The 14,483-nt window shown below is 38.1% G+C and overlaps 1 protein-coding gene across 1 annotated transcript in view; it reads right to left on the bottom strand.

The window, feature by feature from the left end:
* tbce (tubulin folding cofactor E) overlaps window positions 1-13,797 on the bottom strand; it is an 84,676-nt gene extending 70,879 nt beyond the window's left edge. Inside the window, exons 1-2 of the mRNA XM_069885150.1 lie at window positions 13,638-13,797; window positions 178-332 (exon numbers count right to left, since the gene is read on the bottom strand). Coding sequence (XP_069741251.1) covers window positions 178-283 — 106 coding nt within the window. The 5' untranslated portion in view covers window positions 284-332; window positions 13,638-13,797. The remainder of the gene's footprint in view (window positions 1-177; window positions 333-13,637) is intronic.
* Between the last annotated feature and the right edge of the window lie 686 nt (window positions 13,798-14,483).

Raw genomic sequence — 14,483 nt, 5'->3', positions numbered from 1 at the left:
TTACCTCAACGCTGTTTCTGGGAGCTTGCAGTGCACAGACGGGCCATCTCCTACATTAGCGGCTGCACCACTGAAGGAAGTTATGGGCTTTGAAGCCCCCCTTGGTGGAGAAAAGCTGCAGGAGGAATGTCAATGATTCTTCATTTCAAACACTGAGAGAGGTTTCAGGAGGCCTACCTTCTGCTGATGCCACTTCTCCCACAAAGCGCACAGTGCCATATTCATCCCGACAGGCAATTCTTCTGCCCACAGCATCACAGGGCACAGGGTCGCTTTGCGACATCCTCAATGTATTTCAGCTGGCCACTGCTCATCCAAATCGACACAGAGTTCTGTCAAACAAAATCAGATCTTTCAAGTACATATCCCCAGGATTAGGCTGTGAGAATGATCAGGTCACTACTCGTCCTTCCAACTTCTACAGCTCCTATTGGTAATGAAAGGCAAGGTAGAATCATGGAGTGCAGGGACAATGCAAGTGACACTTCTTCAAAAACTATCGAAGCAGTCCAGTTCAGCTATAAAAGTAAATTCCTCCTCAACACAAATTAAACTCAATTATCCCTTAATGTAATTGAATGAGAAAATTCAACCGTTATCAAGAACTTCTTCGTGACATTGCTTCCAGTCCGCCTGAGGATCTATCGCTACAAGGTGCTCAGAAATAACATTGAGAAACGATTGGAGTCCTTGTGGACAGCGAAGGTGGTTTTTGGAACTTGCAGAGGGATCTGGACCAGCTGGAAAAATAGGATGAAAAAGAAATGGCAGATGGAATTTAATGCAGACAAGTGTGAAGTGTTGCATTTTGGAAGGACAAATCAAGAAAAGACGTACACAGTGAATGGTAGGGCACTGAGGAATCAGATACATAATTCCCTGAAAGTGGTGTCACAGGTGGATAGGGTGGTGAAGAGAGTTTTTGGCATGTTGGCCTTCATAAATCAAAGTATTGAGTACAAGAGTTGGGATGTTATGGTCAAGTTGTTTGAGACATTGATGAGACTAAATGTGGAGTATTGTGGGCAGTTTTGGTCAACTAACTACAGGAAAAATATCAAAGAGTACAGAGAAGATTTACTAGGATGTTGCCCGGACTTCAGGAACTGAGTTACAGGGAAAGGTTAAACAGGTTAGGACTTTATTCCCTGGAGCATAGAAGAATGAGGGGAGATTTGATAGAGGCATCTAAATTATGAGGGGGACAGACAGAGCAAATGTAGATAGGCTTTTTCCACTGAGGGTAGGTGAGATACAAACTAGAGGACGTGGGGTAAGGGTGAAAGGGGAAAACTTTAGGCGGAACTTCTTCACACAGAGAGTGGTGGGTGTGTGGAACGAGCTGAAGTGGTGAATTTTAACATTTAAGAAGAATTTAGACAGGTACATGGATGGGAGAGATACGGATGGCTATGGGCTGGGTGCAGGTCAGAGGGTCAAAACAAAATGGTTCAGCACAGACTGGAAAGGCCGAGGGGGCCTGTTTCTGTCCTGCAGTGTTCTATGGTTTTAAATCTGGATCATAATTTCTTAGAGGCAGTAGAGGCTTTTTGAGAATATGTTTGGCCTTTCATAACCCCTCGAGACACCTATCAAGAACCCATATCTATGATGAGTGCTGCAGCAGTCATTTCAAACACAGAAAGCTCAACTATGTTTCATTACTTTCTTGTAAATATTTAGTTGCTGGCAATTGAATCTGAGCCTCACAGGTGAATGTCATCACAATAATTGTTTTTAAGGGAAAATATGCCAGGTATTTAGATGGATTCAAAACCCCTTTTGAATATTGAACTAAAGTTTAAAAAAAACTCTGAGCTCAGTAATTTGTCATCAGTTGGATGCCCACACTCACACAGACACTCCAAAGAAAACAACACAAACTACAATTTAATATTTTTTAAAAAAATGCATCCTCCTACTTTCATTTTTTTAAATTTAATTTAGACACACAACTCGTAACAGGCCCTTCTGGCCCACAAGCCTGTGCCACCCAGATATACCTATGAGCGCATCACATTGTGTAATCAAACATAAATTCTGAGAGTAAAAAACACTATTCTCTTGGCAGCAAGCACAGAGGTGACAGTGAATGGAGTGGAACAGGTTGGGATGTGGTCCACAGAATTCTGGATGTTTATAGAGGATAGGGCCGCCACACAACTGTGCACTCACTGGAACAGTAACAGTCAAGTTGAGAGGTAACAAAGATACAGTTGAGACTTTCAGCAACATCCCTATAGAGAGAGGAAGGGAAGAAATGGGCAATGTTATGGAGGTGGCAATGTCGGCAAAAACACAAGTATGTCGTTCACCTCAGGGGTCAATTACAACACTAAGGTCATGAACAAATTGGTTTTGTGACAGGGATGGAATCATAGTTAGGTATCAGAGGTGTGCCTGCCCAAGGCGTCCACGACACTGAAGCAATGTCCACAGTGTCGATGGAACCCTGACCTGGTGTCACAGCCTTTCCTTCCAGGACCCGACTACCCTTGCTTTGCTTCAACAAGGCCTTCTGTAACAGAACCAGAATTATCAATAAAAGAACTACATAAGATATTGAAGGAATATAGAGAAATATCGGGGTACAAGATCAACGCAAATAAAAGTGAAGCGATGCCAATGAATAATGTGGATTTCACAAAGTTTAAGAAAGAATCACCATTTAAATGGCAAACACAAGCAATCCGATACCTAGGTATTAGACTAGAAAATAATCTAGGCCATCTATACAAATTAAATTATCAGCCATTAATGAAGAAATTACAAGATGTCTTAGAACATTGGAAAGATTTACCACTAACACTGATAGGAAAGGTAAATTGCATTAATATGAATATCTTCCCAAGGATACAATACCTATTTCAATCGTTACCAATTCCCTTAACAGAGAAATTCTTCAATGAGCTAAAGAAAATAATAAGGAAATTCTTATGGAAAGGGGGGAAACCAAGGATAGCGCTAGATAAATTAACAGAATGGTACAAGGGGGCTTACAGCTACCAAACTTTAAGAATTATTATAGAGCAGCACAATTAAGATATCTATCAAATTTTAATAAAACAAGGGAAAAACCAGATTGGACCAGGTTAGAGCTAGATAAAATAGGGGAGAAGGTACTGGAACATATACTTTATAAGTGGGATGGAAAGCTGGTGCAATATAGAAGTTCATCTGCAAATAAATTGACTATATTCCTTCTCCTTTATTTTATCCCTTTTATTTTATTTTCTGTTCTTATCAGTTCTGCTAGTGGTTCTATAGCTAACGCAAACAGTGAGGGAGATAGTGGACATCCCTGCCTTGTTGATCTGCTTAAGTTAAATTGTTTTGATATATATCCATTTACTGTCACTTTCGCCAATGGCCCCTTATATAATGCTTTAATCCAATTAATATATTTCTCTGGTAAGCTGAATTTTTGTAGTACTTTGAATAAATAATTCCATTCTACTCTGTCAAAGGCCTTCTCTGCGTCTAAAGCAACCGCTACTGTTTGAGTTTTATTTCCTTCTACTGCATGAATTAAGTTAATAAATTTACAGATATTGTCTGTTGTTCGCCTTTTTTTAATAAATCCAGTTTGGTCTAGATTTACTATTTTTGGTACATAGTCGGCTAATCTGTTTGCTAATAGTTTAGCTATTATCTTATAATCTGTGTTAAGTAAAGATATTGGTCTATATGACACTGGTGCAAGTGGGTCTTTCCCTGTCTTTGGTATTACTGTAATTATTGCTGTTTTGCATGAATCTAGTATGCTTTGTGCTTTATCAATCTGCTTGATTACTTCCAGAAGGGGAGGGATTAATAAGTCTTTAAATGTTTTATAGAATTCTATTGGCAATCCATCCTCTCCTGGTGTTTTATTGTTCGGTAGTTTTTTTTATTATCTCCTGTAATTCTTCTATTTCAAATGGTTTTATTAATTTATTTTGCTCCTCTGTTTGTAATTTCGGTAGTTCAATTTTAGTTAGAAATTCATCTATTTTGTCTTCTTTCCCTTCGTTTTCAGTTTGATATAGTTGCTCGTAGAATTCCCTGAAGTTTTCATTGATCTCCGTTGGATTAAATGTAATTTGCTTGTCCTTTTTCCTTAATGCCAATACCATTCTTTTAGTTTGTTCTGTCTTAAGCTGCCACGCTAGAATTTTGTGCGTTTTTTCTCCTAGTTCATAATATTTCTGTTTTGTCTTCATTATGTTCTTCTCCACCTTATATGTTTGTAGTGTTTCATATTTTATTTTTTTATCTGCCAATTCTCTTATTTTAGTTGTATCTTCCTTTATTGCTAATTCTTTTTCTATATTTGTTATTTCCCTTTCCAACTGTTCTGTTTCCCGATTGTAGTCCTTTTTCATCTTAGTTACATAACTTATTATTTGCCCTCTGATGAACGCTTTCATTGCGTCCCATAGTATAAACTTATCTTTCACTGATTCCGTATTTATTTCAAAGTACATTTTAATTTGTCGATCAATTAATTCTCTAAAATCCTGTCTTTTAAGTAGCATGGAGTTTAATCTCCATCTATACATTCTTGGTGGGATGTCCTCTAGCTCTATTGCCAATAATAGGGATGAGTGGTCCGATAATAGTCTAGCTTTATAATCCATTTTCCTAACTCTCCCTTGAATGTGGGCTGATAACAGGAATAGGTGTATCCTTGAATATGTTTTATGTCTGCCCGAATAATATGAATATTCCTTTTCCTTTGGGTGTTGTTTCCTCCATATATCCAAAAGTTGCATTTCTTGCATCGATTTAATTATAAATTTGGTTACTTTGTTCTTTCTGTTAGTTTTTTTTTCCAGTTTTATCCATGTTTGAATCCAAATTAAGGTTAAAATCCCCTCCTATTAGTATGTTCCCTTGCGTGTCTGCTATCTTCAAAAAGATATCTTGCATAAATTTTTGATCTTCTTCATTAGGTGAACATACATTGAGTAAATTCCAAAATTCTGAATATATCTGACATTTTATCATTACATATCTCCCTGCTGGATCTATTATTTCCTCTTCTATTTTGATTGGTACATTTTTATTGATTAATATAGCTACTCCTCTGGCTTTTGAATTATATGATGCTGCTGTTACATGTCCTACAGTTTCTTCCTTTTGATTTGGTTATGTATTCCATTAATATTTAAAGTCATATAGTTCAACATAGCCATTTCATACTTTGTTTATCTTTCCTTTCCGTTTCCTCATCACCACCTTCCCTTCTTATCCATTTCTGCTTTCTTTTTTTGAACACATTATAAGACAACATTTCTAAAACATAAAATATTTCCACTATTCTCATATCTAAAATTCCTTTAACCTCAATAGCCCCTCCCCTTCCTGAGTTGCCCTTTGTCCCTTGTCGGGCAACCACATCTCCCCTCTCCATTTGGATTTGCGAATTCACTCGCAAGCGTCAACTGATTTCGCAGTGACTGTAATTCTTCCCCACCCAGCACCCCCAGAAAAGATTTTAATCTTCATATATAACAAAGGTCACTCTCTTAATTCCCTCCTTACTTCCTTTCTTTCCCTTCTTAGATACATACACACACACACACATATATATATATATATATATATATACACCTACATACACATATACATATAGTTTGTTGTCATTTTTGTTCTTGTTACATCTCTTCATCTCTCTGTCTGTTTTGTAGTTGTTCTGCAAATTTTCGTGCTTCTTCCGGATTCGAGAATAGTCTGTTTTGCTGCCCCGGAATAACTATTTTAAGTACTGCTGGGTATTTTAACATAAATTTATAACCTTTTTTCCATTGGGTCATTTTTGCTGCGTTAAACTCCTTCCTCTTCTTCAGGAGTTCAAAACTTATATCTGGATAGAAAAAAATTTCTTGACCCTTGTATTCCAGTGGTTTTTTGTCTTCTCTTATTTTCTTCATTGCCTTCTCCAATATATTTTCTCTTGTTGTATATCTTAGGAATTTTACTAGAATGGATATTGGTTTTTGTTGTGGTTGTGGTTTAGGGGCTAATGTTCTGTGTGCCCTTTCTATTTCCATTTCTTCCTGTAATTCTGGTCTTCCTAGGACCTTGGGGATCCAATCTTTTATAAATTCTTTCATATTTTTGCCTTCTTCATCTTCCTTAAGGCCCACTATCTTTATATTGTTTCTTCTATTATAATTTTCCATTATATCTATCTTCTGAGCTAACTGCTCTTTTGTCTCTTTAACTTTTTTATCAGATTCTTCTAATTTCATTTTTATGTCATCTACTTCCATTTCCATGTCTGTTTCTCGTTCTTCCACCTTGTCTACTCTTTTTCCTATATCTAACATGATCATCTCTAATCTATTCACTTTTTCTTCTGCACTTTTTATTCTTCTTTTTATTTCACTGAATTCTTGTGACTGCCATTCTTTTACTGATTCCATATATTCTTTTAAAAAAATATATCCATTTACTTGCCCTTCCCTTCATCTTCCATTTCTCTGTGTTCTTCCTCTTCTTCTGAGTCCACTCCAGGATCTGTGTCCTTTACCTCTGTCTCTTCTGGTTTTCCTGTTGGGTTGTTTGTTTTATTTTGTTGGGTATTTTTGGTCTTCTTATTTTTATTAAAAGTGTCTTGCTGCTGGTCTTCTTCCTCTGGGTTGGTCATCTGTTGTTTCTTTGATTTCTTATTTTTTCTCTCTTCTTTCTTGCTCTCGTTATTTTCTATGTTTTCCTCTTGCTGTTGTGTTGTAGTTGTCAGTTTCAGCTGTGGAGATCGACTCCTCAGCTGGTCCCCCCTCCCGTCAGTGTTATTTTTGTCTTGCGCATCCGCGAAGATTCGCGCAAGCGCAGTTGCGCACTTTTGTTTGGCTCCGTGAGCCATTTTTGTAGTCCCGAGCTCGGGGCTTCGGCTGACCTCAGGGAGCGGGCTTCTCTCTCCACGGCGGGCCTTCTCGGACAGGAAAAGCCTTCACCTTCTTCTTCCAACGTCTTTCCTTCTTCTTTTCTTCCCGTTATTTTTGGCTTTTCTTTCTTCGCTGCCATTTTCTCCACACTTTTACTTTCACTTTGTTTTGGTTTTTATCTTTGTGCCTTTGGTTTTTCTCTATCTTTTTTTTTACTTTTCTGGAGAGGGCTGGAGTTCCCCGACCGGCCACTACTCCATCACGTGACTCCCCGTGTGATGACATTGTTTAATGGGTTTATTGTATTGTATATGTTGAACATTTAGTGGGTAGGGAGGGGGGTGGGAAGGAGGGAGGGAAGGGAGGGGGAAAAAGGGAGAAAATGACACTGTTCAAGAGGGAAATGTTTGTGTGTATTTTGATTAATATGGTTCATAGTGTGAAAAATAAATTTTTTTTTAAAAAAACAAGGCCTTCTGGGGGCTTAGCCGAGGAGCGGGCAGCCACATTGCAACCAGCTGATGGACGCCCGACACCAGGGCGCTCAGCTGAAGGAAGAGGATGGCAGCAGGGGAGGGAGCGAGGAACCAGTCGAGGGAGAAAGACAGCGGGGTGACCGACAAGAGGATCAACAGCAGGAGGCCTGACAGACGGGCAGCCCAGAAGGGGAGGACCAACAGCAAGAGGCCCAGCAGGAGGAGGCCCAACAAAAATATACAAGCAACTCATCAGGAAAAACAGAAGAAACACAGATACAAAAAAGAGAAGACACAAACAGAGGTACAGAAACAGAAGAAGATCTTCACAGAGAAATAGAAGGTAAAACAGATGGACAGAATATAGATAAAGCCTTTTTTGAAGAACAAATGAGATCATTAAAAGAATGGTTATCATTAGAATTCAGTGCAATTAAAAGAAAAACGAAAAGAGAAGATGATAAAATGCAAAGTTTAGAACTGGTCATGACAGAAATAGGGAGAAGAGTTGAAAATGTGGAAGAGTGGGAAACAGCTGTAGAAATGTAAGTAAATGAGTTAAGAGAAAAATTGGAAGAAAGTGACAAAAAAATTAAAGAGACAAGAGTTGTTATCTCAGAAAATTGAAATGTTGGAAAATTATAGTAGACGAAACAACATAAAAATAGTGGGCCTTAAGGAGGGTTAAGAAGGCACAGACATGAAGGAATTTATAAAGGATGAATCCCGAAGGTCCTGGGAACGACAGAAATGCAGGAAGAAACAGAAATATAAAGGGCACACAGAGCATTAGCTCCGAAACCACAGACACATCAAAAACCAAGATCCATCTTAGTAAAATTTTTGAGATATACGACAAGAGAAAATATACTGGAGCGGGCAAGGAATAAAGTTAGAGAAGATAATAAGCCATTGGAATACAAGGGTCAAAAAATCTTTTTTTACCCAGACATAAGTTTTGAACACTTAAAGAAGAGGAAGGAGTTTAATACAGCGAAAACAATTTTATGGAAAAAAGGTTATAAATTCATGTTGAGACATCCAGCCGTGCTTAAAATATTTATACCGGGGAGCAAAACAGACCATTCTCGGATCCGGAGGAGGCACAAGAATTCGCAGGACTTTCACAGGACAGAAGGAGAGATGAAGAAATGTAACAAGAATGAAGAAAGGCGATAAAGTATATATAAAGATGAAAAAACAATGTATATCTAAAGAGGGAAAAGAGAAGGGAAGGAAGGAAGAGGAAAAAAAAGGGAGAGCTTTGTTATATGTGTAAAAAAAAATTGTTTTCTGGGGGGAGCTGGGAATAACCGTCACTGCAAAATCAGTTGACGCTTGCCAGCAAGATCGCAATCCAAATGGAAAGGGGAGTTATGGTTGCCTGGCAATGGATAAGGAGCAACTCAGGGGGGGGGGGGGGGGGGGGAACGACATTTGGGGTTAAGGTATTATTGGATGTGGGAACTGTTGGAGTATTTTATGTTTTAAATGTGTTGTCGTACATTGAGTTTAAAAAGGGAAGGCCTTAGATGAAAATGGGAAAAAGGGGGATGGAGGTGATGAAGAAGTGGAAAAGAGATGTAAACAAGATATAAGATGGCCACGTTGAACTATATGACTATAAGCATTAATGGAATACATAACCAAATTAAAAGGAAGAGGCTACTAAATTTACTGAAAAAAAGAAAAAATACATAGTGTGAAAAATAAATAAAAAAATTTTAAAATGAAAGAAAAAAATAGATATAGCATTTGTGCAGGAAACACATCTAACTGAAGTGGAACATAACAAATTAAAGAGAGACTGGGTAGGACACGTAGGGCAGCACCTAAAAATTCAAAAGCTAGAGGTGTAGCCATATTAGTTAACAAAACTGTACCAATCAAAATAGAGGAGGAAATAATAGATCCAGCAGGGAGCTATGTAATGATAAAGTGTCAGGTATACTCAGAATTTTGGAATTTGCTCAATATATATGCACCTAACAAGGAGAATAAAAAGTTTATGCAGGATTTTTTTTGAAGATTGCAGACACACAAGGAAATATATTGATCAGAGGGGATTTTAATCTTAATTTGGATCCAATGTTGGATAAAATTGGACATAAGACAAGCAAAAAGAAGAAAGTAGCCAAATTTATGGTTAAATCAATGCAGGAAATGAAACTTATGGATATATGGAGGAGACAACACCCAAAGGAGAAGGAATATTCATATTATTCGAGTAGGCATAAAACATACTCAAAGATTTATATATTTTTGTTGTTGGCCCATATTCAAGGGAGAGTTAGGAAAACTGAGTATAAAGCTAGACTACTATCAGATAATTCACCCCTTTAATTAGCAATAGACCTGGGAAACATCCCACCAAGAACATATAGATGGAGGTTAAACTCCATGGTATTTAAAAGGAAGGAATTTAGAGAGCTTATTGAATGCCAAATTAAAATATATTTTGAAATAAACACGGAATCAGTGAAAGACACATTTATATTATGGGTCGCAATGAAAGCCTTCATTAGAGGACAGATAATAAGTTATGTAACTAAGATGAAAAAGGACTACAATCGGGAAATAGAGCAGTTGGAAAGGGAGATAGTAAGTACAGAAAAGGAACTAGTAAAAAGGGATGATATAACGAAAAAGAGAGAATTGCCGGACAAAAAAATAAAATATGAAACGTTACAAACGTATAAGGTGGAGAAGAACAAAATGAAAACAAAGCAAAAGTATTACAAACTGGGAGAAAAAACACATAAAGTATTAGCCTGGCAACTTAAAACAGAACAAGCTAAAATAACTGTATTGGCATCAAGGAAAAAGGACAAACAAATTACATATAACCCAACAGAGATTAATGAAAACTTTAAGGAATTTTATGAACAATTATACCAAACTGAGAATGAGGGGAAAGATGATAAAATAGAAGAGTTTTTAGCTAAAATTGAACTGCCGAAATTGCAAGAAGAGGAACAAAACAAACTAATAAAACCATTTGAAATAGAGGAAGTACAGGATATATTAAAAAAGCTGCCAAACAATAAAACACCAGGAAAGGATGGATTTCCAATAGAATTCTATAAAACATTTAAAGAGTTATTAATTCCTCCTCTCCTTGAAGTAATGAACCAGGTAGAAGAAACACAAAACTTGCCAGATTCACGTAAGATAGCAATAATTACAGTAATACCAAAGATGGGTAAGGATCCATTAACACCAGCATCATATAGACCAATATCCCTACTTAACTCAGATTATAAGATAATAGTGAAATTATTAGCAAACAGACTGGCCGATTGTCTACCAAAAATAGTAAAACAAGATCAAACTGGATTTATTAAGAAAAGACGAACAGTAGATAATGTCTGTAAACTTATTAATCTAATTCATGCAGTTCAAGGAAATAAGAAACTAACAGTCGTTGTTGCTTTAGATGCAGGAAAAGCCTTTGACAGAGTAGAGTGGAACTACTTATTTAAAATATTACAGAAGATCAATCTACCAGAAAAATATATTAATTGGATTAAAGCATTGTCTAATGGACCATTGGCGAAGGTAGCAGTAAATGGATATGTATCAAACCAATTTAAATTAAGTAGGTCAACTAGACAGGGATGTCCATTATCCACCTCATTGTTCGCCGTAACATTAGAACCATTGGCAGAACTGATAAGAATAGAAAATAAAATAAAAGGGATAAAAATAAAGGAGGAGTATAAAATCAGCTTATTTGCAGATGACATCATAGTATGCTTAACAGAACCAGAGATATCAATAAAAGAATTACTTAAGAAATTGAAGGAATATGGAGAAATATCGGGGTACAAGATCAACACAAATAAAAGTGAAGTGATGCCAATGAGTAATGCGGATTATACAGAATTTAAAAAAGAATCACCATTTAAATGGCAAGCACAAGCAATCTGATACCTAGGTATCAGATTAGATAATAACTTAAGCCACTTGTACAAACTAAACAATCAGTCACTAATAAAGAAATTGGAGGAAGACTTAGAACATTGGAAAGAATTACTGTTAATGTTGATAGGGAGGGTCAACTGCATTAAAATGAATGTGTTTCCAAGGATACAATACTTATTTCAAACATTACCAATTCCCTTAACAGAGAAATTCTTTAATGAACTAAAGAGAATAATAAGGAAATTCTTGTGGAAAGGGGGGAAACCGAGGGTAGCGTTAGACAAATTAACAGAGAGGTATAACCAAGGTGTTTGCAGTTATCAAACTTTAGAAATTATTATAGAGCCGCACAATTAAAGTATTTATCAGATTTTTACCAGACAAGGGAAAAACCAGACTGGACTAAGATAGAACTAGATAAAATAGGGGAGAAGGTACCAGAACATATACTTTATAAGTGGGATGGAAAGCTGGTGCAATATAAAAGCTCACCAGTATTGCATCATTTACTTAATACATGGAAGGAGATCCACTTAGAAAGGAAAAAAACGAATACCAAATTACCAAATACCAAAATTATTATTGACACAAAATCCACTAATCCCTTTTACAATAGACAACCTTTTCTTTAGAGAATGGGAGAGAAAAGGAATCAAAAGAATAGAAAATTGTTTTTTGGGAAATAATTTATTAACATTTGAACAGTTGAGGTACAAATATGGAATAACTCATAGTACAATGTCTGCATATCATCAACTGAAAGCTTATTTAAAGAATAAATTAGGAAACAGATTGATATTTCCAGAAGGAAGCAGCTTTGAATATGTGATTACAGACACAATGATATTTATAATGAACATGTACATTAAGCTGCAAGATAAGGAAAATGATGAAATAAACTATAAACCTAAGCAGAGGTGGAAAAAGGATGTAAACATAAAGATAAAAAATGAAACATGGGAAAAGTTATGTTCTGGAACTATGAAGAATACAATAAACACAAGGTTATGCATGATACAGTAATAATTGGTATATAACAGCATATATATCACTCCTCAAAAATTAAAAGAATGGGTTCCAACATTATCAGGTAGATGTTTTCGCTGTAAGAAGGAAACGGCAACAACAATACACGCAATTTGGGCATGTATGAAAGTGAATACGTTTTGGGAAAAACTAAATCAGATAATAGATAAAATTTTAAAAAATTACATACCAAAAAATCCAGAGATCTTTCTTTTAAGTAACATAAGAAGTAAAGAATTAGGCCTCAAATTGGATAAAACGCAAAAAAGATTCATTATGATAGCCTTAGCAGTAGCAAAAAATGTATAATGTCAACTTGGAAAATGGAAGAGAGCCTGAGAATACAGCAATGGTATACATGGAAATGAATAAATGTATTCCATTGGAAAAAATAACACATAATTTAAAAAATAAAGTCACATTATTGAACAAATTTGGGAACTGTACATGGAACACAACAGAGAGAGCTTGCCTTGAACCTCCATCCCCTAAAATGATAAGAAGACAAAACGGCTTGATCCAGTGTGTAAAAGTAGATGAGACATTTTTCTTGTTTATTTTCCTTTGTGTGAAGACATTGTTTTATGGTTTAATTGTATTGTATATGTTGAATATTTATTGGTTTTGGAGGGCGGTTGGAAGGGGGGGAGAGAGGGAAGGGGGGTAAAAAGGGAGAAAATGCCACTGTGTATATTTAATGAGAAACATTTGTAGATATTTTGGTTGATATGGATCACAGTGTGAAAAATTTAAAAATTATATTAAAAAAAACAAGGCCTTGTACAAGTCTCAGCGAGGTCAGGTTTGAATTTTTACACCCAAGCAGACCTTTAACTGGAGATCTGGGAAAGGTGGACAGTTTGAGAAGCTCCATCATATTTAAGGTATGGGAGGTCAGGAATAAGACGCCAGCTTGCAAAGAGTTGAGGGGAAGTGTGAAGATGGCTGATTTGAAGAGGAATAGACCAGTACTCAAGAAGATAAAACATGTTAGGAATTGTGTGGTGGGAGAATGGAGGTGTCACTGCCTGACACCCACTTTTCCATCAGTAATCAAACAGTTCAGAGTGATCAAAGGCGGAGTGATCTCGTGTCTGTATAAAAAGGGTGGGAGGGAAGTTTTGTTGTTGATAGGCTCCCTCCCCCCACCCCATCCAGGGCCTGCCCCCCCCCATCCAGGGCCTGCCCCCCCCCCCATCCAGGGCCTGCCCCCCCCCCCCATCCAGGGCCTGGCCCCCCCCCCCATCCAGGGCCTGGCCCCCCCCCGATCCAGGGCCCGACCCCCACCCCACGGGCCAGGCTCCCTGCACCACCACTGCTGGGCTTTGCCTTGCCTTACCTGTAGCCAGTTCCCACCCTCTCCTCAGGCCGGTCGGGAGGCCGCTCCGAATCCCCTCCCCAGCCACCGGAACACACTTGCCTCCTGCCCGAGTCCGCCCTCGGTCACCAAGTGAGGCAGCGGAACTCTCGTCGGGGAGCCGCCGTTTCCCCGACGGAGATTTCTCTGTGTCGCAACTGTCGTCATTCTCCGTGTAGAATGCCCCCTGGCGGCTGGAGGAGTAAATCACTGGCGGGGACGCCGCCCGGTCCTCTTCTGAGGACGACGCCGACCAGTCGGACGGATCGTGTGCTGGATGGTGAGGGTCTTTGGTGATGGCTGCTGCTCTTCAACAGCAGGGTTCCCTGTAGATGTTCTCAATAGTGGGGAGGGTTTTGCCTGTGATGTCCTGGGCTGTGTCTACTACCTTTTGGAGGGCTTTACACTCAGAGGTATTGGTGTTCCCATACCAGACCGTGATCCAGCTGGTCAGCACACTTTCCACCACATGACCATAGAAATTTGCCAGGGTTTCTGGTGTTGAACCAAACTTCCACAAACAACTAAGTAGAGGCGCTGATGCCAGTAGTGTCTTGGGTTCAGGAAAGATCCTCTAAGATGGTGACTCAGAAGAACTTGAATTTGCTCCCCCTCTCCACCTCTGATCCCCCAATGATCACTAGATTGTGAACCTCTGGCTTTCCCTTCCTGAAGTCAACAATCAGCTCCATGGTTTTGGTGACACTGAGTGCAAGGTTGTTGTTGTTTACTGAGCTTTTGGGCCTGAGCCCTTCTTCAAGGTTTGAACAAAAAGAGAGTGAGAGAAACCTGGTAAAAAGGGAAGGATGGGAGGGGGAAGAGCCTAGG

The sequence above is a fragment of the Narcine bancroftii genome, chromosome 6 (genome assembly GCF_036971445.1).
Source record: "Narcine bancroftii isolate sNarBan1 chromosome 6, sNarBan1.hap1, whole genome shotgun sequence".
In the NCBI taxonomy this organism is placed as follows: Eukaryota; Metazoa; Chordata; class Chondrichthyes; order Torpediniformes; family Narcinidae; genus Narcine; species Narcine bancroftii.
Note: the sequence above shows the minus strand (reverse complement) of the source record. Positions and strands in the feature narration are given on the sequence as shown.